Raw genomic sequence first — 22,981 nt, forward strand, 5'->3', positions numbered from 1 at the left:
CTATAAAAGCACAATTGTCACTATATTTATACTCTGCTATATCTACGGAACTCGTAATTAATGCTGTTCATATGAGGAAATGTACTGGCTATGTGTTCATGTAATAGCGTTAGTCAGCACATTGGTGGCTTGCTCAATGCTCAACTCCCTGTTTACCGGCTGTGGTGAACGATCTTATCTCGAAGACTGTCTAGTAATTCAACCCTCAACAACGATTATCCCATGCCTACCCTCTACTAGCCTGATCATGGCTGAATGAAAATCGCATAATACTCCGTGAACGTTTTGTGGCCCGAAACAAACTTCAAACCGCACTGGGTCCTGTCAATCCGGCCTCAGCTTTCGGAAGGGACCAAGATGTAACAGCGGCCCTGGCGGCGCATAAACAACAATGCAACCCTCACGTTCTCAACCCCGCGGTCCGGGCAGTTTCTCTCCTTTATCGAGCTCTTCTGTACAGCCTTCACAGCTATCGACATCCTCAAGGCCTGCTCTCCGTCGAGTCGAAACCTCAGACGGTGAAGACGAGACCCCTCGAGCCTCCATTACGATACCCAAGTCGCGACAGCCTCCACAGCCTCAACCCTCGTCTCCCGCGACACCGATATATGCCCAATTCACTACACATGGAAACTCTAGTACCGCGAGCTTAGGCCATCACAACTTTTCGAGACCGGCGAACGCAAGATCTGTTACCCAGGGATCGCCAGCGACTCTGGTCAAAGGTCATGCGCGCAAACACTCTGCTACACAAGGCTCGTTTGAACCTACGCTGCCGTCTATGAGCACTTCGAATCTATCTTCGCATCTCGGAATGACCCATCAAAATACTTCTACTGCTTCTGCCTCCGCAGCTGCGGCGGCGGCGGCGGCTGCCTCTGCCTCCAATGTGAGCTTGTCTGCAAGTCAGATGGCAGCGCAGGCGGCTGTTATGTCGCATCAAAACCACTCACGCCAGCGCTCACAAACGGTTCCTTTCCCTGGCGATCAGAACGAGGGTGTTCGGCGAGGAAGTGGTAGCAAAGGCCCTACCAGTCCGCCAATGCTGAGCTTGACGGAGGCGAGTGCGCCGCGAGATACAGGGTTCGTGAACCATGGCGGATATGGTGGGCCACATTCGTCTGCTGCCACGGCGGCCGCGAATGTTGTTTTCCCTCGATCTGGTCACAACTCTCCAAGAGCATCGCCTCAGCCATATTCACAACCACCTCCTCCACCTCCACCCGCATCTGAAAAGCCAAGCAAGATAGAAAAGTCCAAGGTGAAACTTTTCTCCCGTCCAGGCAAGATTAGCACAAAGGGCGAATCAAAGGAGAAGCCTCTACCAAGTCCGGGAAAAATTGGTTCCGCTTTATCGGCTCTTCAACGTGGGAACTTCAGCACAAACAGTCTGGTTGATCCAAGTAGTCAGTCAATGTACAATCTCAACAACTCATCTTCAGCAACCATACGACCTATTGAAACGCCTACAGAAGAAAGAGAAAGAGACAAGGAAAAGGAAAAAGGCAAGGAGAAAGAGAAGAAGCACCACTTCCTTTCGCGGCAAAAGCACAAGCTGAAAGATGAATACCATCTTCCATTGTCATCAGCGGCTAGCAACTCTCTTCCAACAGATCCTAATGCGCCAAACCCATTGTACAACTTCAATATCCCGCCAAGTCCTGCGCCCACTTCTTCCACCTTTGCCAAGGCCAAAAAGGACAAGAAGCTTGCTGAAAGGTCGGACAGTCGGCTAGATAATGAGTCGAGCTTCAATGTGCAGAGCGAATGGCCTGGACCTAGTAGCCTACCGTCGCTGTCTCAACAGTCGACAATGTATGATCCTGTCGACCCTGGAAAACTAGGGCTCCATAACCACATGTCGCTGGACGATGCGTGGCCATATTTGAAAGCCAAGCTCCTGGTCATCTTTGAGGGCGAGGATCTGCGTCTTCCAGTAGAAGACTTCAACCGTGTTGTTCAGATGCATATCCAGTGGTGCATGCATAGACGCTCACCCAATACCATGCTGGAGGATTTGCGAGATCTTCTACACACGGGATTCCTGTCACTTGATCGAACATTGCGTCAGACTCCTGAAGACCGCTTTATCCCAACGCTGGTGGAGCTTTGGATGTTTACCTTCACGTCCATCTTACCGTATATGCAGGCCGTCTTCCTCCCGCTAGATCTTGAGGTGTCAGGCTGCGGTACACTCATGACCGGAGAGCAAGCCCGTGATTTCTGGGGCGGTGCTATCGCGTCGTCGTTTGGCTCAGGGGGACAAGCTCGTGTGGCTCCGGCACCATCAGTTCTTGACGTAAGAAGGCTTGTCCTCATCGCTTACAGGGACACTGTCATCCTGCCACGCTACGACACACTGAAGACTATATTTTCGCGGCTCTCCCTGGAGTTTCTGCCATCATCGCTTGCAAATATGGCGATGGCGTCTCCGCCAGAAGCGTCACTGTCTACCTCACCTTCTGAGTCGTTTGGTCGCCCTGGTACAGCAATGTCTCTTGACCCATCCAATGCTTCTTACAACTCAACAAGCACAACCCTTCTTGGCGAAGGCTCCGCTGGGGGTCGTAGTCGTGCCATCAGCAATGTCAGCTTCGGCAGTCATGGCAGTGATGGAGGCTTGAGGCCGTTCACGCCATCTGGAAGCGGAGGAATACCACCTGTGCCCTCCTTAGGTAGTCTACGAGAACGTGAGCAGAATGTTGAGGACTCGAAGCACATCACCGAGATGGTTGGTCGAATGTTGCAGTGTATGAGTGTCTTGTCGGGGGTGTCGGCTGGTGATGTTGGGGCTGAAGGGAACGAGCGGGTCGTGGAGCTGTGCAAAATGCTGAAGCTTAACTGGTTAGGGAGAGGAAGAACGGGAAGAAACAGAAGGGGTATGGTGGGTGGTCGAGTGCGGCGAGATGATATGAGGGACGAAGTTCGTGTTATTTAGCGATTTGTTTACTTTTTTTTTATCGTCGAAATGCCAGACTTGATGTGGCAGGCAAAATGCTTGGAGTAAGGGAATAAAAACTTATGAAGAAGTCTGATGGCAGCGCGAAGTCGGAAAGTCCATCGCGCCAGACGTGGATCTGTTGGCAACGACTCAGTTCACATAATGCAAGGCATCATGACACTACCATCATGACATCTAAAAGAAGTGGAACATTAACACAAACACGAAACACGCGGATTTGGAACACAGTGTAGTAGAGATGATGATCATTGTATTATTCATTATTTGTGTCTATTTGAAAGATTGATATTCGTTGCATGATCTAGTACTTTTGGACAGTTAGCTTTGAGACTCGATAAAGAAGTTGTCAACAGCAAAATGTGAAGTATGGTGTTTGATCAGACATCCAAGGAAGTATAAACCCTCATCTGTCCCAGAAAAGGCTCGATCGGGACTCGAGTGGAAACTGCGAATTAAGAGGAAAATTTCATCATGCAAACGGGGTGGTTCATTGTGAAGAAAAATTTGCAAAACTTACGTTAGTTCTCAACAAGCTTCGTGAAGCTGTGGTGGTTAATCATCGGTATAGCAGGTCTTCATAAATCTGTTCATGCAATGTTAGCAAGGCTGTCAGGAATGCGCGTGCTACAAAAGCTGTGTGTGTTTGGTGTAGTCAGACGTTGATACTGGCAAGTAACAGGCCTAGGGCCCGAACAGACTGAATTTCTTCATGGTCGATTCAGTTGGGAAAAGAAGACTTGTAACAAGTGTCATCATTCAGAGGGGAAGGGAAGGAGTGCTGCGAGGCAGAAGAGAGGGTGTGATTTTCTTACCATTCAGATCCAAATGGTTTGCAGGGCTGCAAACGAAGAAATTTGCAAGCCAAACAAATCGCCCAAAGCAAACTTCTACACGACCAAGACCATGCGCGCACCGCGCAAACGAAGCTGTTCAAAATCAAAACAGCTGCTCCTCCAAGAAGACAGTCGTCGTGTGATCTCGCGCGTGGTGGTCGTGTGGGAAGAAGGCAGAGGCGACTTGTTGTTGTTGTTGGAAAGGATTGAAGCTTGAAAGAGGAAGTTTGAGAGCCGCATCGAAGCAAGATATTGAAAAACAGTGCAAGAAAATTTGCTATATGCGCGGCACTGTGTGCCTTTCACGTGACCGGGCTTTTATCCTTTCGTGGCGCTAGCGGCGGAAGCCAGTTCAGGGCCCGCTTCAATACCGCGATAGATGCATGAAGCAAATTATCTTGTCCTTCAGGACCCTCCCGCCGCTGCCTCCATTGGGCCTGGATTGATTGTCTTAGGATCCGTACGACTAAGAAAGCTGTTAGCGTAGATTCACGTCATGATGCCCAGGAGCATTTGCCAGTTTTTTCTTTCTTCCTCTTTCTTTTGACAGTGTTAGCACTCAGATGGTATGTCTTGCTTTCTTGCGCCAGCCTTGAACGAGATGTCAGGGAAAAAATTTTCTCATCTGTGCGTGTGGCTTACATTGAAGTCAATCTTCAGCAACATTATGCGATAACCTAGAGGAGGGCATTGGTAGAAGGCAGTACTACGTATCCTGGTTGATGGGCCTCGTCGCGTGTCTTCAGGGATCCGGCACTTCGTTATAACGAGTGCAGCTTCAGTTTTTACGTATTTTATTCATATACCGGGCGACAGGCTAACAAATCGACAGAATCCGTGCGCCAGATTTTGGCGCAGCTAATCTCGTTGTCTTTTGTCAGCCTTTGAGCCAGCCACATCTTTTTTCTCGATAGATACATAATCCTCCACTCTTATCTCGGGGTCCTCGACCAAGTCCACTGACCTGGCAAGAGACCCATTTATCCCACATCTGCACGTATCAGAGCCCTTCCCGTCTCCTTTGGAATCCACTTGCCCAACTCAACCAGACGAGGTCATGGAAAGGACCTCCCAGCTCAGCCCAGCAATTGTGACAGAAAGAGTTGAGTGAGATCTCCCCCGGCCTGTAAGAGCGAATCCGTCGATCTCTATCTACAGCATCTCTTCATCCAGGGTATCTCGATATAATCATTTTGATTATTACCTTCGTGAAATTCTTTACTGGAAAAAAAAACAGTCACGAACGAAACAGAGAAATCAGGCAGATCTGAGGCCCTATACTTGGAAACTCTTACAACCCTGCCTCTAGTCTACGCCTTGATTTGGCATCTTCCCTTCCGCCTTGCGTGGTCCACGGGTTCTCTCATAGGTAGACTGCAGACCAGACTACCTACCACCATCAGTACCCTTTCTTCTTCTACTTCCCCTTCTAGAGTGTCTTCTGGTCGGTCCGTCAAACTCCTCCCACCTCTTCCCCCCTTCTTCTCTTGTTTCTTTCCCTTGGATATTCAGCCAAGTCGAAAACCAAGATCATCAGCCCCCCCGTCACGTCAGATTCCACCCTGGTTTTCTTGCGTGCCATCTCGATACTTTCTCCTGTCAGCGTGCGTACCTGAGTGCCGGGCCCGCCGTCGCGTTACCAAAGCCCAGTCCAGCCCAATAATTTGGCTGGTGAAAGCATAGCAGACAGAATTAATGAGTCAACTTGCAGCAAATTAAGCCTGACTTCCAGGTAATCTATTCTTTACGCCCTAACAACCGCTTGTAAGCTTGCTAATACCCCCCTAGACAGTACAGTCCAGTGCACTGGAAAACTTAAGCGCGCCCACGCGGAAATACAACCCAGCCCGATCCGAACCAGCTCAGGCCCAGTCACAGTCGCAGTCGCAGTCCCATCCCGTCCTTGCGACTCCCGTTCTTCTCTTTCCCCCGTCCCCCAGTACTGAAAGCGGATCACCCTCTTTGTGGCATCGCTCTCCCGCGTCTTTCGCATTCTCCTTCCTGGGTCTGTCACGACAATCCACCAATTCCTTTCTCGACAACCTCAATTTGCGCTCTTTTTGGGCCTCACTTGTTCCTGGTCAACCATAATTATAATACCTGCCACTGACCTCTGGGGTCTCGACCATTGGAATCTCGTGACGTGCCACTGGCCCCATCGTCGCCTCATTCGCCCACTACCTCCTCTTTCCCCCAGTCCAGTCCAACCGGGCTCGTTCTCTCTTATCCGCTTTCGCAGCGCGAAACATACCACCAAATCTTCATAACGCTCGCCGACGCCTTGACGACAACCATCTCATAGCCGCTTTACGATCCGACACGGAGCATTCTGTTTATCCCTCTTTATCTCTCCTTGTTCTCTTCCGATACGATCGCTATCGCACCGTGCCCCCGATCTTGTCTTGTCGCGACGCGCGAAATATCTATTGTAGAGCACCTCCCGCTATTTGGAATACTTCATTATTGACGCACGCACTCGCGTCGTCAATCAGCCTTCGCTTGTCGCCCTTGTTCAACGCATGCGATAGTGTTTCCGCACGATTGTCGATATCCACGGCGTGGATTGTCGACCCGACTTCTCAGTCATGATGACAAGTATCGGCCCAAATTTCTCTGGGCATCCTGCCGGTATGGGGCACCCAGGAGTCGCCGGCCACCCTATGGGCCCTGGTGGCATGCCTCATAACCAAGGCCAGCAAGGTGCTCCCGGTGGTGGAATGCCTCATCAATTTGGAGGACCTATGGTCTCTGCTCCCGGAGCACAAGTAAACCCTGCCCTCATGGGCGGTATGCCGCCGGGTGCGAACCCAAATACTCATGCTTTACAGCACCTCAATCCCGCCGCTCAGCAGCAAATGCTGCAGCAACAACTCCAGCAACAACATTGTATGTATCATCCTACTAGCACTGTCCCTGCTATCCCCTGTCTCTATGCATGCGCTAATTGGCTCCTCTCAAGTTAATAATCCGCAAGCGATGGCAGCGATGCGACAGCAACAGCAACAGCTCCTTCAACAACAACAAGCGCGACAGCTCATGGCTCAACAAGCCGCTTTCCAGGCGAACATGCAAGGTGGTGGCATGCCGATAAACATGGCTCAATTTAGCCAACTTAACCCTCAGCAGCTACAGCATCTCAGAGGGAGACTGGGTCCTGTAAGTCGATTGATACCCAACCTGCCGCAATCAAGTGCACCTCCACTAACAAACCAGGGACAGCATCCTCAGGCCCAAGCAATCATGGCCCAGCAGCTTGCTCTTCAACAACATCAACAGCAACAACAACAGCAGCAACAACAGCAGGCTGCTCATGCTCAGCAAATGCAAGCTGGGCCCAATCCAGGCCAACCGATGTCAATGAATGCTCAAAGCATGCAAGCTATGCAGCAACAGAATCAGCTTGCTCTCCAAAACCAGATGGCAAACCAACAGGGTCAGCAGCCTCAGGGTCAGCCTCAACCACAGCCACAACAACAGCAGCAGCAGCAGCAACAACAGCAGCAGCAGCAGCAACAACAGCAACAGCAGCAACAACAGCAGCAACAGCAGCAACAGCAACAGCAGCAGCAGCAGCAGCAGCAACAGCAACAGCAACAGCAACAGCAGCAGCAGCAGCAGCAGCAACAACAGCAGCAGCAGCAGCCTGGCCAACAGCAACCTCAGCACACTCCTCAGCAGTCGTCGCAAGCTGGAACACCCGCTCCTACTGGACCTCAAACTCCTGCTCAAACACCTAGCTCAACTCCTGCTCAGCCAACTCAGTTGCCGCCCGGTCAGAACCAGCCTCAAGTACCGCAAACCCCTGCTCAATCACAAGCTCAACCTCAGCCTCAAGGTCAGGCTCAGGCTCAGGCACAGGCACAGGCTCAAGCCCAGGCTCAAGCACAAGCCCAGGCTCAGGCTCAGGCTCAGGCACAGGCTCAACCTCAGCAGCACCAGATGAATGCTGCCACCGCCCACCAGCTTGCGATGCAGAATCAGTTTCTGCAGCAACAGCGGAGGGATAGCATGAAAGGCCAGTGTTTGCTTAAGCTGATGCAGTTCAGCGAACATCTTAGTGGCTTCCCCGTAAGACTGCACTTCTTTCAAAATCCCAGTTTCACGCTAACAAGACGACAGGGATCCAAGGGCAGAGAAGATCTCTCGTATTGGAAGGACTTCGTTACGCGATTCTTCTCCGTCAATGGTGTCTTTCGTCACTCACTGCACATTACCGATGCCGAAGATACGACCGATAAGCAATACGAAATTACGTTCCCCGCCATTGCCCGATACTTCCATACTCACTTTGGCAGCGGCGTCAAAAACATGCAGTTGATTATGGACAAAGGTGTTACAGATCGACCTCTTCCGGGAGAATGCCACTGCATCGAGAATTCAAAGGCTAGTCTCGTCTACTGGTTCGAGACAGGATCTCACGTAAGATATTCATGGTTGAGTTTCAGCGATGGTGAAACTAACGTGGTTGATAGTTGGTCGCGAGTGGTACCCTACGAGCACAGTTTGATGCTGAACAGAAGATCGAACTTTTTGAGTTTCTCACGACGAGTCACGACGAATTTATCTCACGAAAGCAGGTCATTGATGCCGCGAAACCAGCCCACATGTGGATGAAGGAGTGGCATAAGACTAACTCTCAGGATGGCAAGTCGCCTGAATTGTCCAAGAAGGGCAAGGGTCGGCAGTTGAAGTCCCCCCAAACACAGCCTCCGGAAGTCTTGGTCGACCTGCCAGACTCGGCTGTTAATAGTAAGGGGGTGACTGAGGCGGTCTTTCAGTTTCTTGAGGTAGGGACGGCTCACTCATCGTAAGTAAAGAGTGAAGCTAATGAATTATGTCCAGATTGTTGAAGTGATGGGACAGATGAACCCATTATTCCAATATTACCATTCGAACCCCGGCATGGGCCCTTATCAAACGCTCGACCAGTACGTCTCAACACATATCAACGGAGCCCCTCCAAATATGAACGGCCAACAAATGCCCCCCGGGGCCCGCACACCTAGCTTTGGGCAGTTTCCGATGGGCGCAAGCCCAGCTGCCGCTCACATGAACCTGCCTGGATCGCCTCATATGGGCAGTCCGGCACCTGGTCATATGCAGGCCCCTGGAATGCAGATGCAGCAAAGTCAACAGGGTACTGGGTCAAGTGGACCTAGTGCAAACACATCTCCCGCCTCGAACAAACGAAGAAGACCCTCCGCAGTAAAAGAGGAGGATGGATCTGGAGCTCCTACGCCCAACGCTAATGGAATGCCTCGCAATGCCAAGCCTCCTACACCAAGAATGCCGAAACGACTCAAGGGTAACCCGCCTGCACAGTAAAGGGGTTCGACCTTTATATAACTGGCGTTCTTGATGTTTGCTGTTTTGATTTTGCATATGTTGCATGGTGGCGTCTCTTCATTTTGGATTTACTTTGGGCGCTGGCTCTTGGGAAAATACCTGGTTGTGGCAGAACGAATGCATGTGGGGTGGTGTGATTTCGTTATTATCCACCTATCCTTTCCTGGTCATTCTTTTCAACGCATATCGATCGTTCTTGAAGGCGTCCAAGCGGTGCGTCTTGCACTGCTGGCTGCCTTCTCGAACTGAGAGCCCAAGGATACGGTGGTGAGGCCATGCAAGTCATTCGCGCACACACATAACGACAGTAAACGAAATCGTCATGGGCCTGTTCCTCGGGCAGTTGGGTCAACGAATAGAGGTGAAAGCGAGGGTTCGAGGCTTAATCTGGGTAACAGTGTTGTAGTTACTCGTGTACGACTACCAGGGTTTGCGGCACAGGTCCACTTCCGAGGTCCTGGCTACCCTTTTTGTTTTCGTTTTTTGTCATGCGCATTTGTCTTCTACTTGTTTTCCTGTTGAAAGAGACGCTCAGCAAGCAATCCGGTGTACATGGCGGAGTTTGGAGACACGGGGTATCGGTTGCGCATGCGGCAGTTATCAAATGGCGCGTTAATTTCAGAGTCAGAAGACAGAAAAAGATGGAAGAGTTGGGGAGGCCGCATTGAATTATGAGCGGTTTGGATGCGCGAGGATATCATGGGGCTATTCAGATTATACCTAGGTAAATAAGGAGTTTGGTCTTTGCCATGTCAAGTTTCAAAATTTCAAGCCTCGATCTGTTTACCATCTCCTTCAACCTGCCTTGACTGCACCATCAGGGACACTCACGATAGGAATGGGTAACGATAGCTCTTATCCACGGCCTGTCATGAGCCAATAGTACATTACGAGAAAGATCTACTAATCCACATACAGTAGTCCTTTTGTTGCTATTACGAAGCAGATCTCAGCTCCCCCTTTCCATATTCAGTCCTCATACTTCCAGCATACATCGAATTTTAATACATTTCCCTTATTTGTGATATACCGTCTTCTTATATCGAAAACACCCGTCGCATTTTCCCACTCCTGTGATCCAAAATAATCAGTACTTATATCTCTTGGAAGAAATGTGTGTATACATACGTAAAGCGCTCAAGTCGTGCTACCAAACCACCAACCAGTGGACTTCTTGGTCGGGGGCGCCTCACCGCGGATGGCAATATAGCACTTGAGCGCGCCTCCAGAGGAAGCCATCATCTCCTTGAGCAGAAACCACTCAAGCTCAGTGCGAGCCATGATGTCGGTTTTGGTGATGGGATCGCGATAGTGCCATTCCGTGTCGCTCGGTCCAAGCGGGAGAATGGCGCCGCGAAAGGTCCAGTACAAAGTGGCAGCGATCAGTTTAGGGCGGCGGATTGACCGAGTGCGACGAGACTTGCTGTTTTGAGATTCAGGTACGGGAAGCCGCTCTCGCAAAAGGTTAAGGAGGTGGACTCTGGAGGTATCCAGGGGGATACGGAGAGACGTCTGAGGGAGATCCCAGGGATAGGTCAGAGCGCTGTCGTTGGCGGTATCATGGACTAAAAGGTCAAACTCGAGGTCGGAGGCTTCAGTGGGAGTAGGCAGAGGAGCTGGAGATCTAGAGCCACCAGAGGTTGAAGTGTTGCGTGTCTCGGCTCGAGTAAGAGGGGGCGACACGGGCGCAAAGGGCTTTGTTTTGGGCGGCTCGTAGGCGAAAGGCTCCTCGGCGGTGATACAGAGATCCATGATACCCGAGTCTTCTTTTGTCTGATGAACCAGGTTGAAAGCAACAGCGATGTATCACCAAGGCACGAAAAGATGGAAGTCTTGTGATAACGATACTAACTTGGGCGGGCGTCAATACTGGGCAGTGGTTCGATGGAGGGGTTTTGTAACTCTGAGTGAGATGAGTTTGAAGCTCTTCTACGAGGCTGCTGTTAATGGATTGTGACCAACGCGCTGTGGTCGCGTTGGTTGTGATTCGCAAGTCCTCCAGGGGCTGGCAGTGACAAGATTGTGGGCCGAGATGCCCAACTTCTAACCATGCACATAGATATAGGTATACCACGTAGTACCTAGTTAATTCAATCATATGTTTTATTGCTATCGGACTCCATTGCTACCAACATTCGCATCGGGTTCGAACGACCCCAACTCCCGCTTAAACGTTTGCAACGCCCTCTTCGTCTACACTCTCATCTACAGCCGGCTGCTTGGATTCCTCACCACCAATATTCTCAAGGCTCCCATCAGTAACGTCTCCTTTCGATGAACCAGTGTCAGTATCCACAGGCGCAAGCGGCGTTTGAGTGCCAGTGTTGCTGTTTCCTGTACCGTTGTTTTCATCATTGCTGGTGTTGACTGGCTCTTTTGGGGAGCTTGGTGGTGCAGGTGAAGCTTGACGAGTGCTATGAGGAGCAGTCTGAGCGGCATTAGTCAAGTCACTTGAGGCGTTATTCGTAACATCACTTGAAGATAGATCAGAGGAGCCCCGAGCTAGGACTTGAAGAGGAACGTAAGCAAGCTGACGGCCTACATATTAGCTAACTTATCTCTTCCTCTTCCACCATGGTATTTTCCTCCTTCTTACACTTACGTCGATGAGAATAAACGCCCCGTAGCTGTTCGCAGATATTTGGTACATGATCGACTGGAAGTCGTTGGCAGTCAGCTGGTCCGCGAATGAAACCTTTCGCACATTGTCCGCTGGTGTTATAGGCCCAACATCAGGAAGGATCGAAAGGTTCGAGTATTGACTACGCGTGGTATACAGCGTACATTGCCCTGAGTAAACTCGGTCTCCTAGGTTATGCTGCTTGGACCACCACGCCAAATTCGCCAAAACTGTTTCGCGAGTTGGCGTATAGTTGTAATGGGCATCGTTGGAAGCGAGGACAGTTCCTGCACGGTGGAATATGATTTTGATCTTGATATTCGAAGTCAAGATATACTGAGGTACTGGGATGGTCACGGGTGCTGGCTGCCAGTATAAAGACGTGTAAGTAGTACGAGGCAACAGGACGACCAAACTAGAGGGGATAGTTCCTGGAGCTACTGGGAGGAGGTAGTTTCCAAAGATCGGAGGTTGGAAATAGAACGACATTTTGTGCAAAGCGGGAACGATAGCCAGAATAAGAATTTTACTTGGAGACGAAGGATTTTCCCTCTCATTTATATACTTTACGGTATGATGCTGCATGACTGAATCACAAACACAGTCGACATCAGTTGGTGATGGGTTGTTTGGTGTTGGTCATCTCTAGCTACTAAGGTACCTACCCTAAGGGATAACAGAAGACTTGATTTACAGATGTTCACAATTGAGTTACTACCGGGATTGCGAGCAACTGCCGAGGCTGGTTGTGGGGGGCTTTTCTTTTCCAGCTAACCTGTTCCCTTGCATGGTTTGTCTCAGTCGTTCAGTGATTGATCATTGATGTCCATTGGTAGGCATAAGTTCCAGAGCAATGGGATACTAAGACAACTGATCAGGGGCACGAGCCTCTTATAGCAAAAGCAATCCTTTCCCCAAATCAAATCAAATACCATAATTTGAGTCAAACTAATCTCCTTCCAAATTCGTTCACACCTTCTCCGGGGAAAGTGCCCATCGTTTGAGCCTACCCGGTAACTAACTACCTACCTACCCACGCTGAATGAGTTCCTGCCGAATAGCAAAACACGGGCAGCAATTGTCGTTTTCTGCATCCCACCAAAAACACCATTTTATGCTCAAGATCTTCATTCTTTAAGCTGCCCAATACGATGCAATAACAATAGCGCCTAGCCTCAATGGCTATGAAATGACAACTACAGATATGGAAAATGCGCGACGATGAAGATCCTGGTAGCTCAAAGCAGTCAAGCAGGGAGCTTGTCTCTGACGTATCACATCCCACTAAGATCGACGACCTTGCCTTGCTCCTCACTAGCTGGCTTACAGGCCCCTACAAACTCTATCGATCGCTATTTTGGCGAGATGCCAACCGTTCGAGCCATCATCGGCGGCTATGGCTGGGGCCCAAGCATTTCCTGTCTTGTCCTGTCCCGTTGTGGATAATGACATAACACGACACCAGCGGCCAGGACCAGGGAAGACTGTCGCGTCGCTTATCACATGAACTAAGGAAGAAAAGGTCTCGGCACTCACGATGCCGTCTACAAACTGCCCCGTACGGATCCGGTACTGAAGACCCCTTCTCCCTGTGACTCTCAAGCTGAACTCTGTCTCAGAGTGAAATGAAGCGGTGTCGACCGAATGGCATCCTCGACCTCACCGTAAAGAGCCAGTTGACCTTTAAAAGTTACCTGCCCTCCACGGCCGGGCCGCCGGACTGACATATCAGAGCGCCACGTCCTCAACGTCCAGTTGTTAGTCTGCGATCTACTGCAGCCTGCATTACCCCGGGTGCAATACTCCGCTTAACTCGCCTGCTCGACAAAACCTCAGCTTGCCGAAATGCCCTGATTGGAACGTCGAATACTCGGTGGCGCGGGAGCTGTGTTTTGCTTCTTACAACCATCTTGTCTATTCAATATTAATATCGGCTCAGGTCCTTGAATTGAGCGAGCGGATGCTCTTGCTCTTGATTTTCGAGACTCGGCATTCTACGCGCAGCCCACAAGCTGGCTGACGACCTGCGAAACTCCTACTTCATCAAACACATTTGACACGGCCAGCAATCATGATACAATGAGTACTACAATGAAAAAAGGCGGGATCTTTATTCCACCATGGTTCGAATACCATGAGCCAAGCTGTTCAGACTGGGCGATTGTCAGTATTGTATTTGGCATGACCCTTTGTCTGACCATATTTGGTCTTATCCGCGTGTCTGTCCAAACATATCACCAATGGAAACGCGCCAACAGAATCACGACTTATATGGTTCTAATATGGCTTGAACTGATTGCTAGTGGAATCATTGGAGGACTGGGCTGGGGCTATGTTCGTGGAACCATTCGTCCTGGGTATGTGTGCTTGGCTTCAATCTGTCGTTCGTTGACTGACATTTGCCGAATAGTTTCCTGATATACTTCTTCATACGTATGGCTCTCGGTACCGAATTTACCTACACAAGCTGACTCCGATAGTGTTCCTCTGGGTGTTTCAAATCCATTGCATCATGCAAATTATCGTCAATCGAATCGCCCTTCTTCACGTTTCACCTACCATCGTGCGGCGGCTGAAATGGGGCATCTTTGCTATTCTCGCCGCTATCAACATTTCGGTTTTTTGTATCTGGATACCTGCTCGGTTGCAAATTAGCGAGACCTACATTCACATCAATAATGTTTGGGACCGAATTGAGAAAGGCATTTTTGCAGTCATTGATCTCGCTTTGAACTTCTACTTTGTCTATCTGGTCCGCTCCTCCCTCATCTCATATGGCCTTACCAAGTACGTTGTTTTATACCGCTTCAATTTGCTAATGGTGGTCATCTCCATCTCTATGGATGTAAGTACGATTCATTGGACACAATTTGCCTTGCGTCTGACTGATTTGAATCTAGATCTTAATCATTGGCTCAATGTCCTTACGAAACACCTTTCTGTATGTCCAAATCCCCAGATCATAAAACTCCTCTAACTGTTTGAAAGATATGTTGAATTTCACCCCCTCGCATATCTTGTCAAGCTTCATATCGAGCTCTCCATGGCCGAACTTATCGCAAAAATCGTCAGAGCCTCCGGACCAAATCTAGCTCCTTGTCGTTGCGCCTGCCATGATGAACCAAACCATATATTCCTCCGTCAAGTCCAATCTCGACACAGTGCTCCCGCAGTGCCTAGTGTAACGGCTCCGACCACTGGGAGGTTCCGTCGCTCTTGGCCGGCATTCACAAAAAGCATACGCACCGGGGAGAAGCGCCGTGGAGGAGGGCGACCTCTTTCAATAACCTCAGCTCGCAAAGCTATTTCACGTAAAAGACAAAGTACCGAAGACAACAAGCCACAACAAGAAGCCTGGAAGTCGGATACCAATGTAGCGACAGACTATGGATCACAAAACATACCCAGTTCAACAGGACAATCCAACGAAAGCTCCCATGTACATCGCGACTGAAGAATGACAATGGCTGGCATCTAACCTCCGATTCTGACCATGCTATCCAAGACATACTTGTTCTAAACAGACGATATTATGCTGCCATGAGGTTCAGGTCGAATCGGGGAGCCTACAGCAAATTATTATCAACGGGAACGAAAAGAAGCATCCGTACTGGCTCGCTTCTGATGAATCCGACTCAGCTCTTAGCATATCAACATAAACATCATGCTTCGGCAGACAGCTCGGCCCCACCGGACAACTACCGGCACATCCCGGCATCCCCCACACTCTCCACTGGCACAAACCGGTGAAGTATTGCCGGCTGTGATGAGAGGGATCCGTTGAAGGATGCATTCGCGAGGCAGTTGTAAAAGACACTTCGGGACTGCTGGTCACTGACGAGAATGCCACTCACACAACCTAGTTATGGCATCTTGGGAGTTTGGACCGAATGCTATGAGGATCGAGTCTCAAATCATCTCCCAAGTTGAACAAATAGATATAAGAAAGCTTAGAGTCTGCGGCGAAATGAAGCAAGAGGCTCAGAGCGGGGGAAAACAGCACCCGGGCTGCTGTGCGGAGCCATGGCACAAAAGTTTTACTTCTCGAGAGATATATTTAATCAAATGACTTTGAATCAGGTCACGATGGCTTTATCTTGCACTTATCATATCTTTTGATATCATGTTTGTAGAGATGCTAGTTATTATCCAGCCTGATCCGCTATTAGACAAATAGCATAAGAACGCCGTTAATCCTGTACAGAACCGTGCCGAAGCCCTTTCGTCGTGTCGTCAGTGACACTATACCGCTTATGTTTTTGTTTCCGAACCCTTAGTTTCTGTGAATATCATTTAAGCCCCCTGGTAGCGAATAGTCGTATAATGTTCCCTAAAATGCTTTGTCGTTTCGTCATGCTCCATTTGTTCCAGATGCGTGCTCATTCCAAGTCATAAAACAGCCGTCCCCTGAGCGTCGAAACGCCGTATATCTCCGAAGCATAAGCTTTCCACTTAGCTCCATCGCTGATGCTGCAACGTCGATTACATGACACCAGGAGCCGGATTCTCATGCTTAGCGGTACTGCCTTTTCCTCTCCATGTACTGACGGCAGGGATGTTGGCTTCGTAACGGACCTCCTCAGTACCATAGGCGCCGGGAGTTAACTTGATCAGTGTGTGAAGAGGGACATTCATCCAGGGGCTCTTAGACTGGTCCTTTTTCATGAAGTATGCATAGATGCATCGGAGTACGGCCTGGTGTGTGACAATCAGAATGTCCTCGCTGCGTTCCAGCTCCATGATAATGGGCTCGAGACGGATGACAACGTCGCGATATGACTCTCCTCCACGGTAGCGGTAGTTGTACTTGTCTTCATCACGTGCGGCAAAGTCCTCTGGGTATCGATCCTTGATCTCCTGGTAGGTCAAGCCGTCACACACACCAGAATCAAGCTCGTCAAGAGCCTTCCACTGAAGCTGGTTGTAATGGTCAGGAAGGAAGCGAGAAGTGGCGATGGTTCGTCTCAAAGTAGAGGTCCAGACTGTTAGTGGACGATCGTCCTATGTACTGTTAAAAAAAAGTCAAGTACTATTTCGATATGAGGACCACTTACACCGACTGATTTCCGGACAAGCTCGGGAAGCTTTCTAGCATATTGCTCGCCACGGGGAGAAAGGAGAGTGTCACCACCAATTCTTCCATCGATGTTGTACAATGACTCGCCATGCTGTGAGGGTTATTAGTGCATGTCCAAGCCAAAAGATCAATTAACTCACTCTTGAAAGCCAGACAGAGCGAGGGCGGATGTGGAGGTTCATGAGGTAGTAAACAATTCGACTCTGAAGATAGTCCCGAATTCGACTGATGATGACTTGCTTGCCAACATCCATGATCTTAAGGTAAGTCAGATGCGACTCCTTGCCCTCGGCATCAATCGTGCAGTACACTTTCTCGTAGTTGCGAATACGGTTGCGGAAATCAAGAGCGGCAGTCTCGGGGTCCTGGCCACGGTAATCTGGGCTAGTGGTCTTAACATCGCGAATATTGGCCATGATGAGCTCCTCATCATCGCACTTGCTCTCAACGAAGAGAACCTCGATGCCATTTTCGTTGCAAACCTCCAGAACCCACTTGCGACGCTCCAAAGTTGAGTTTGTGGCATCAAGTATACCAACGATACCTCCGGAGCGGAACCAGGCTAGCATGTCGGCCACGGCAGCTTCGGCGGCAGCGCGGCGGGTGCGCTCTCCTTCAGGATTATTGATATCGAAAAAGTCGGCCTTGGGCTGGGGAGCGTCATTGCGGCGATAGTTGCCAACGTTGAAAGTTTGGGCTGGGATGGAGAGCCATTGAAGATATCGCTGGGCTAAAAGATTGATCGGTCAGCCATTGTAACGGCGATCGACTACAGACAGCAACGCAACTTACCTCGTTGGGCGATATAACTCTTGCCTCTGGCCGGAAGACCTACCATGACCACACAGATCCTGGTATCTTCGGCCTGAACGCCGACGCCGTTAGTTCGAGAAGGCATTGTAGCTGGGGTGTAGATTGGGCGGTGTAAGCTGAGTACGACTGCTACTGAGCAGGCCGATCAAGGGTTGAAAACGGCAAGAGCTTGGGAATGATGGGATATGTTGAAGCTCCAATACTGCAGACACATGAAATAGGGAACAAAGTAAAGCGACAGCGGCCCAATCGATGATGACTGATAGAAGATCAGATAGTAGTAATCGTGTAGACCGAGGTAGAGTGTGAGGAGGAAAGAACGACCTCGAAGGCTTCTTTCCGTGGGATTGAATCCGAAGGCTGTTCAGCTGAGACCAAACGAGGAAGCTACAGCAGGAAAAGTACAGAATGCAAATGGATGTTTCTTGTCAAGTTTAGGTCGATGACACAGCGGATTGACACTAGAAGAATCAATCCAATGTAAACGTGATTCCGCTTGAAGTGGAGAATTGGCGACGATTTAGCTCGGTTTGTGCTTGAAGCGACCAGGATAAGTAGATTTGGTCGATAGAATCTGCAGCAAAAAGCACCCGGAGCAATGGAACCAGAAGTTCGGAGAGAAGAAGCTGTTTGAGATGAAGGTGGGGGAAAGAATGAGGGGTTGTAATTTATGGATGAAGGGAACAACAGCAGAAGCTACCAAGGTAGATCTTTTGACTACTGTATAATAGTCCGAGAGGAGACCAGACGAGTCGAGACGAGCCAGGAGGTTAAAAGGAATTAAAACGAGGTCAAGTGACGGAAACTCAAGGTGAGGTACAGTAAGGTAGGAAGGTAAGGGTAGGTAGGTAGGTACAGTAGCGCAAAGGCAAGGAAGGTATCCCGATCAGGTAGCTAGCTCGGGATGAAGGTTGATGGCGTAGAGTAGAGTATAGGTGGTAGAACCAGACCAACAACACCTGACTAACTGATTGTACAGTACAGTAGGTAGATACTGACACAGATATTTCAGTATTGTTTAGTCAAGATAACCAAGTTTGCTCCATCACAAACACCAAAGAAAAAAAATCATGTTGAGCATGCGGCTTCCATCGTCTTTCTCAAGGTCGCGGATCCATCATGAATGACGATGAAATGGAGTCAGACCAATGGGATTACGTCGCTGCCCCGCCAAAGCCCGCGTTGGTGATCCACTACCGCGGGCCAAAGACACCCCCGGCCGCTCGGGATAGACGCCGTGCGTGCGTGTAGAATAGCCCGGGACGGCTAACAGCCCAGGTAGCAAGCACTGTAATGGCTTTCCAGCTGCTTTTAGCGATGAGATGGTGGGGGAGCTGCCACAAAGTTGCACCTGTTTCCCGGTGACATGCCTCCGGATCCTCCCGGTCTATTCTAATTAGTCCCGAAGAGGGCGACCAGATAAAATCCAGTATCAGGCATTCAAGAATCATATTCGTTGTTGAAAAGACAAGACTTCATGACCATGAAAAGTCTGAACTGCAGGCAATGAATGGAATGACCCCCGGGCATTTAGGCATTTCTCCCTAGACGCCGACAAGAGGCCGAAGCACTGCAACTGAGATCTCCCCGGGGCCGTCAGCCTCAGACATCCATCGTTGTCAATGTCCGGGGTGAGCTGCAGGAACCGCCACAAGAATGCCGTCCACGAGACCCTTTTGATGCTCCGGGTCTGTCCGAATTGGCACCACTGGCATCTGTTTGTCTTGTTACGATATCATGACCGGTACTGTATTGTTCTCGACCGATTCTTGCATCGTAACGCGTGTTGTATCTGGGGTTGCCCATCTTCTGACCCTCTTCATAGCATGATAGATGGATGCACTTTCAGGTCCCGAACCTCAAGACGTGGGGTCCCCTCTTCACCCCAGGTTTGACTATCCTGTTCTTACACCGCTTCGACCTCACGATAATAGAGCTTTGGGTGGATCGGATTCGCTCGCTTGAGCGACGAGGAGCAGCTGAGACAAAGAAATGGATAACCAATTCATACCTTGCTAAAGACCCAGGTATACGAACGACCCCTTGTTTGTGGCGACGACGGAGGTCCAGCTGCGACGCCTTTCATGATGGGTTTGTGCTCTCGCTCGTGACGTCGACTGAAAGTCAGGAACGAACAAACAAACGGCGAGATTCCTTCGGTGAATGCGCTTTTGTCAAGTCTTGTGACTGAAGAGAGATGTTTGAAGCTCGGTAGTGCAGAAGACATGCAGCAAGAGAGATAACGACCTGCAGCAACCAAAATCACGAGCTTGCGCTTAGCTGGTTATCATGATAAGCATTTGTTCCCATATCAACCGTTCCATCACTGTATGGCGAAACGAGTTTCACGGCGCTGAACTTAACCTTTATTTACACAAATCACCCAGTTGATATAGATGGAGGCGTTATCAATGCATGATTGAAGCCTGTCGAGAAAGTAAAAATCACAAATGGCAAAGTGAATGAGAAAAACTGCAAGCTCAAAGAACTGGTATGGTGAGGTGCGATTCCATTGATATAGAAGTTCAAGCTTCTACCATCAAATCTCTCTTTCTCTGTAAAGGCGTTACGTTGTTATCTCGCACATGCTTGTAGACCTCAGAATATTATACGATAGTGATCTCTGATATGATACCTGATTGTGAGTCGCAGATCCCAACAGATGACAATCTCTCCGATATTTATTGACTAGGCTCTGTACAATTCCCAAGGATTCCACTATCATCCCTCACTTTCTATCACCTAGCTGTTTAATCTGCGGCTACTTCTAGTCGCATCTGGCTATTCTCTAGAATAGAAGCGCATTTCTGCACCACCGACATCAAAGACAGCCACGACATTCTGTAAGAAGACATCTCCTAAGATATATGGTCCAGATCCACCAGTTGAAATGGCAAGAGCACACTTTCCGTTGGACTGGTCGATAAGTTCTTGGTAGATCAAATCAGCAGGATTGATCCAGAAGTGAACTCCGGAGATAATGACTGCGAAATGAGGAGGGATGGCCTTGCAGTTGACAAAGTAGGATCCCCATTGAGGCATATACGTAGCCGGAGGATCAAACGCTTTTGCAATTGCCTCGGCCAGTGCTTCGTGTGGTTAGCAATATTGCCACATATTGTAGAGTGCATGACTTACGGGGAGGGATATACATCATTGTGGTTCCGGTATCGACGACGTAAGGATATTTCCCCATATCCGTAGTACTTCCCCATTGGAGGCCATCCGGAATGATGGTGTAGAATGATGGTTTCCAGGCCGTGACATCTTGATCTACTAGTTTTGCCTGTCGACCAGTTAGTACTTCTGGAGAGAGAATCTGTTCGAGGTCACATCAACTGACAATGATAAGATCTGTCGATGCAACGGACTTAGGATGCCAATGCATGGGAGGAAGCCCTCCCCAAGCCAGTACTCCATCACTGGTGTTTCTATCGATAGTGATACTGAAAACAGGGTCAATCAATCCTTGGGAGATAGCATTGGTTAACCAAGGGGTATAAGGGTATTTATTCCACTCCGACTCATCGACTGGATCACTTGGGTCACCAATATATCCGCTTGTGAGTTATGGGTATGCAAGGCCAAGAATGCCGACAGTGACGTTGTTACCGTGCCAGAATGCTCTGTTGGCTAATCCGACTTGCTGCCCAGAAACCGAGACGCCGCCACAAGCGATATCAGAAATACCCATTGGCCCTGACACAACCTCTCCAGATCCATAGCGTCTATGGAAGTAGACTTCAGAGATATCCTGGAGAAAGTCTGGGATATGAGGTTGGCCGAATTCGCAGGCAGCTTGGTTACGTTTGTTGCCTACGCTGTTCTCACACCTGAAGCCAGTCTTGGCAGCCCAAGTGTCGGAACTTCCAGTGTCGAAGATCAGCCAAACAGGAGTTTGGTCCCATGTGCATTGAATCGCATAGGCAGTCGAGAAGGAGCCGACAGCAGAGATATTCTGATGATGAACTGTGCCATTTCCGTCGGAGAATGCTTGCAGATCTGGCCGTGCAAGAAGAGAGAGCGAGGACTTTGGGTAAACCTCAGACCTAGACTTCAGGCTTTTCAGTCGTGATGTGTAAAGTCCAACCTTGTCAGCGGACTTGATAGGCTTGAATGCCAAAGCTTTGGCTCGCTTGAAAGAGAATCCATTCAGTGGAGTCGACAAGTCCCATCCAGATTGACTTCGTACCGCGGCCGATAGTGCAGGGCATAGGATGTTTGTGACAAGAGCAAGGACAAGGTAGAGGGTCCTCATGCTGACGGTGCGTGGCGGGCGGGAGTAGGTGACTACCTAGAGAGAGTTGCAGTATCTGAGGTTTAGGTAAACGATGAGATATATGCTTCTTATTTCAGGTAGTGCTGCACATAGATTCTCAGGCAAGAGGGAGGGAGATATTGGTGGAGAGCGCCTGCCATCGATTGTCCAACAGTACTTTTGACATACCTTCCTCCCCTTCGTACCCGAGCCCGAACCTTGGAGTTGGATATCGCGAGGAAGGTGCTACTCTAGGCAAACTCGCCAAGAAGTTCAGGTTTGGGTAAGTGGTCCCAACAGTTGCACAGCACAACTTTCAACCACCATGAATTTAAGCGACCAGTTGCTTTGAAAACAAGATACTACGTGATAGTATACAATGTGTCCACCCATATCATTACCTCTAGTGGTTATTTCTCATCCTCAATATCGCTGAGAGCAGAATCGAAACCCTTAACTGCAAAGTCCAAGAACAACCATTGCTGGTACTTACCTATGCACTGGTATTATGCAAGCTACCAAGACGAGAAAGACATGATTCGAACTCACGGATTCTGTGTAACGTCAACGGTGATTTTCGGTAAGCCTAAGAGAACGAAACAGTATCTTGTATTGTGGTCCGAGTAAACGAGAAACAAGACATCGCACTGCGTTCAAGCCGCTTGACAACTGGATTCGAGATGACCGGGAACTAGATGCCGCTGACTGTACTTTGATTCCTAGGAAGGTATACTGATATACTAAACTAGGTCCAGCCGAAAGAGGCTGAGCAACATAAACCTTTCACCCAATAAGTTAGTATTTGGCTGACACATTATGCGCTGGCTACCAAATTTGTCGCTAATTTTCAAAAAAAGAACAAAAACAAAGTGGCGCTACATGGAACACCAGCTAACTAATTCTAGAGAGTTATACGATCCAAAGTCCTGTCTCCGCCTAACAAAACTCTCAAGACACTTTCATGATTGGTCCCTGATCTTGTCACCTGGATATACACTATCAACTCCATACAACTCCGCATCTCACGATGCAATAACATCCACCCTTTTCTGGATCAAGAACAAAAATGCTG

The 22,981-nt window shown here is 49.3% G+C and overlaps 7 protein-coding genes across 7 annotated transcripts; 3 read left to right on the forward strand and 4 right to left on the reverse strand.

The window, feature by feature from the left end:
* The first annotated feature begins 187 nt into the window (after window positions 1-187).
* On the forward strand, window positions 188-3,209 carry B0J16DRAFT_350688 (HbrB-like-domain-containing protein). Its single transcript, XM_046129080.1, has one exon. The coding sequence runs from the start codon at window positions 392-394 to the stop codon at window positions 2,936-2,938; it is 2,547 nt and encodes an 848-aa protein (XP_045978029.1). The 5' UTR covers window positions 188-391; the 3' UTR covers window positions 2,939-3,209.
* Window positions 3,210-6,383: 3,174 nt separating this feature from the next.
* Window positions 6,384-9,120, forward strand: B0J16DRAFT_325185 (LIM-domain binding protein-domain-containing protein; the record flags this gene model as incomplete). Its single annotated transcript, XM_046125869.1, has 6 exons — window positions 6,384-6,681; window positions 6,755-6,951; window positions 7,015-7,863; window positions 7,915-8,214; window positions 8,268-8,582; window positions 8,638-9,120. The coding sequence occupies 6 exons, from the start codon at window positions 6,384-6,386 to the stop codon at window positions 9,118-9,120; spliced, it is 2,442 nt and encodes an 813-aa protein (XP_045978030.1).
* Window positions 9,121-10,060: 940 nt separating this feature from the next.
* B0J16DRAFT_195518 (uncharacterized protein) lies at window positions 10,061-11,196 on the reverse strand. Its single transcript, XM_046122874.1, has one exon. It carries the CDS (start codon window positions 10,891-10,893, stop codon window positions 10,279-10,281), a length of 615 nt encoding a protein of 204 aa, XP_045978031.1. The 5' UTR covers window positions 10,894-11,196; the 3' UTR covers window positions 10,061-10,278.
* Window positions 11,197-11,235: 39 nt separating this feature from the next.
* Window positions 11,236-12,333, reverse strand: B0J16DRAFT_350698 (uncharacterized protein). The gene is made up of 2 exons (XM_046129081.1): window positions 11,744-12,333; window positions 11,236-11,671 (listed from the first exon to the last, which is right to left on the reverse strand). The coding sequence occupies exons 1-2, from the start codon at window positions 12,248-12,250 to the stop codon at window positions 11,309-11,311; spliced, it is 870 nt and encodes a 289-aa protein (XP_045978032.1). The 5' UTR covers window positions 12,251-12,333; the 3' UTR covers window positions 11,236-11,308.
* Window positions 12,334-13,664: 1,331 nt separating this feature from the next.
* B0J16DRAFT_195583 (uncharacterized protein) lies at window positions 13,665-15,262 on the forward strand. The gene is made up of 5 exons (XM_046122875.1): window positions 13,665-14,118; window positions 14,172-14,194; window positions 14,242-14,606; window positions 14,662-14,702; window positions 14,750-15,262. The coding sequence occupies exons 1-5, from the start codon at window positions 13,841-13,843 to the stop codon at window positions 15,213-15,215; spliced, it is 1,173 nt and encodes a 390-aa protein (XP_045978033.1). The 5' UTR covers window positions 13,665-13,840; the 3' UTR covers window positions 15,216-15,262.
* Window positions 15,263-16,243: 981 nt separating this feature from the next.
* Window positions 16,244-17,736, reverse strand: B0J16DRAFT_275879 (6-phosphofructo-2-kinase-domain-containing protein; the record flags this gene model as incomplete). The annotated part of the gene is made up of 4 exons (XM_046123719.1): window positions 16,244-16,762; window positions 16,816-16,929; window positions 16,979-17,568; window positions 17,631-17,736. 4 exons carry the CDS (start codon window positions 17,734-17,736, stop codon window positions 16,244-16,246), a joined length of 1,329 nt encoding a protein of 442 aa, XP_045978034.1.
* A 2,579-nt stretch (window positions 17,737-20,315) lies between these two features.
* B0J16DRAFT_418966 (aspartic peptidase domain-containing protein) lies at window positions 20,316-21,909 on the reverse strand (the record flags this gene model as incomplete). The annotated part of the gene is made up of 4 exons (XM_046133801.1): window positions 20,316-20,740; window positions 20,790-20,937; window positions 20,995-21,182; window positions 21,264-21,909. The coding sequence occupies 4 exons, from the start codon at window positions 21,907-21,909 to the stop codon at window positions 20,433-20,435; spliced, it is 1,290 nt and encodes a 429-aa protein (XP_045978035.1). The 3' UTR covers window positions 20,316-20,432.
* Between the last annotated feature and the right edge of the window lie 1,072 nt (window positions 21,910-22,981).

Source organism: Fusarium flagelliforme, assembly GCF_020744385.1.
Source record: "Fusarium flagelliforme strain FIESC 12 MPI-CAGE-AA-0113 chromosome Unknown B0J16scaffold_8, whole genome shotgun sequence".
Classification (NCBI taxonomy): domain Eukaryota; kingdom Fungi; phylum Ascomycota; class Sordariomycetes; order Hypocreales; family Nectriaceae; genus Fusarium; species Fusarium flagelliforme.

Coding starts and splice junctions, on each gene's coding strand:
- B0J16DRAFT_350698 (XM_046129081.1), bottom strand. CDS start 12,250: ATGTCGTTCTATTTCCAACCTCCGATCTTTGGAAACTACCTCCTCCCA. Junction 11,672..11,743: donor GGGCGTTTATTCTCATCGAC/GTAAGTGTAAGA, acceptor GTAGGCCGTCAG/CTTGCTTACGTTCCTCTTCA.
- B0J16DRAFT_195583 (XM_046122875.1), top strand. CDS start 13,841: ATGAGTACTACAATGAAAAAAGGCGGGATCTTTATTCCACCATGGTTC. Junction 14,195..14,241: donor CCTGATATACTTCTTCATAC/GTATGGCTCTCG, acceptor TGACTCCGATAG/TGTTCCTCTGGGTGTTTCAA. Junction 14,607..14,661: donor TCATCTCCATCTCTATGGAT/GTAAGTACGATT, acceptor ATTTGAATCTAG/ATCTTAATCATTGGCTCAAT.
- B0J16DRAFT_350688 (XM_046129080.1), top strand. CDS start 392: ATGCAACCCTCACGTTCTCAACCCCGCGGTCCGGGCAGTTTCTCTCCT.
- B0J16DRAFT_195518 (XM_046122874.1), bottom strand. CDS start 10,893: ATGGATCTCTGTATCACCGCCGAGGAGCCTTTCGCCTACGAGCCGCCC.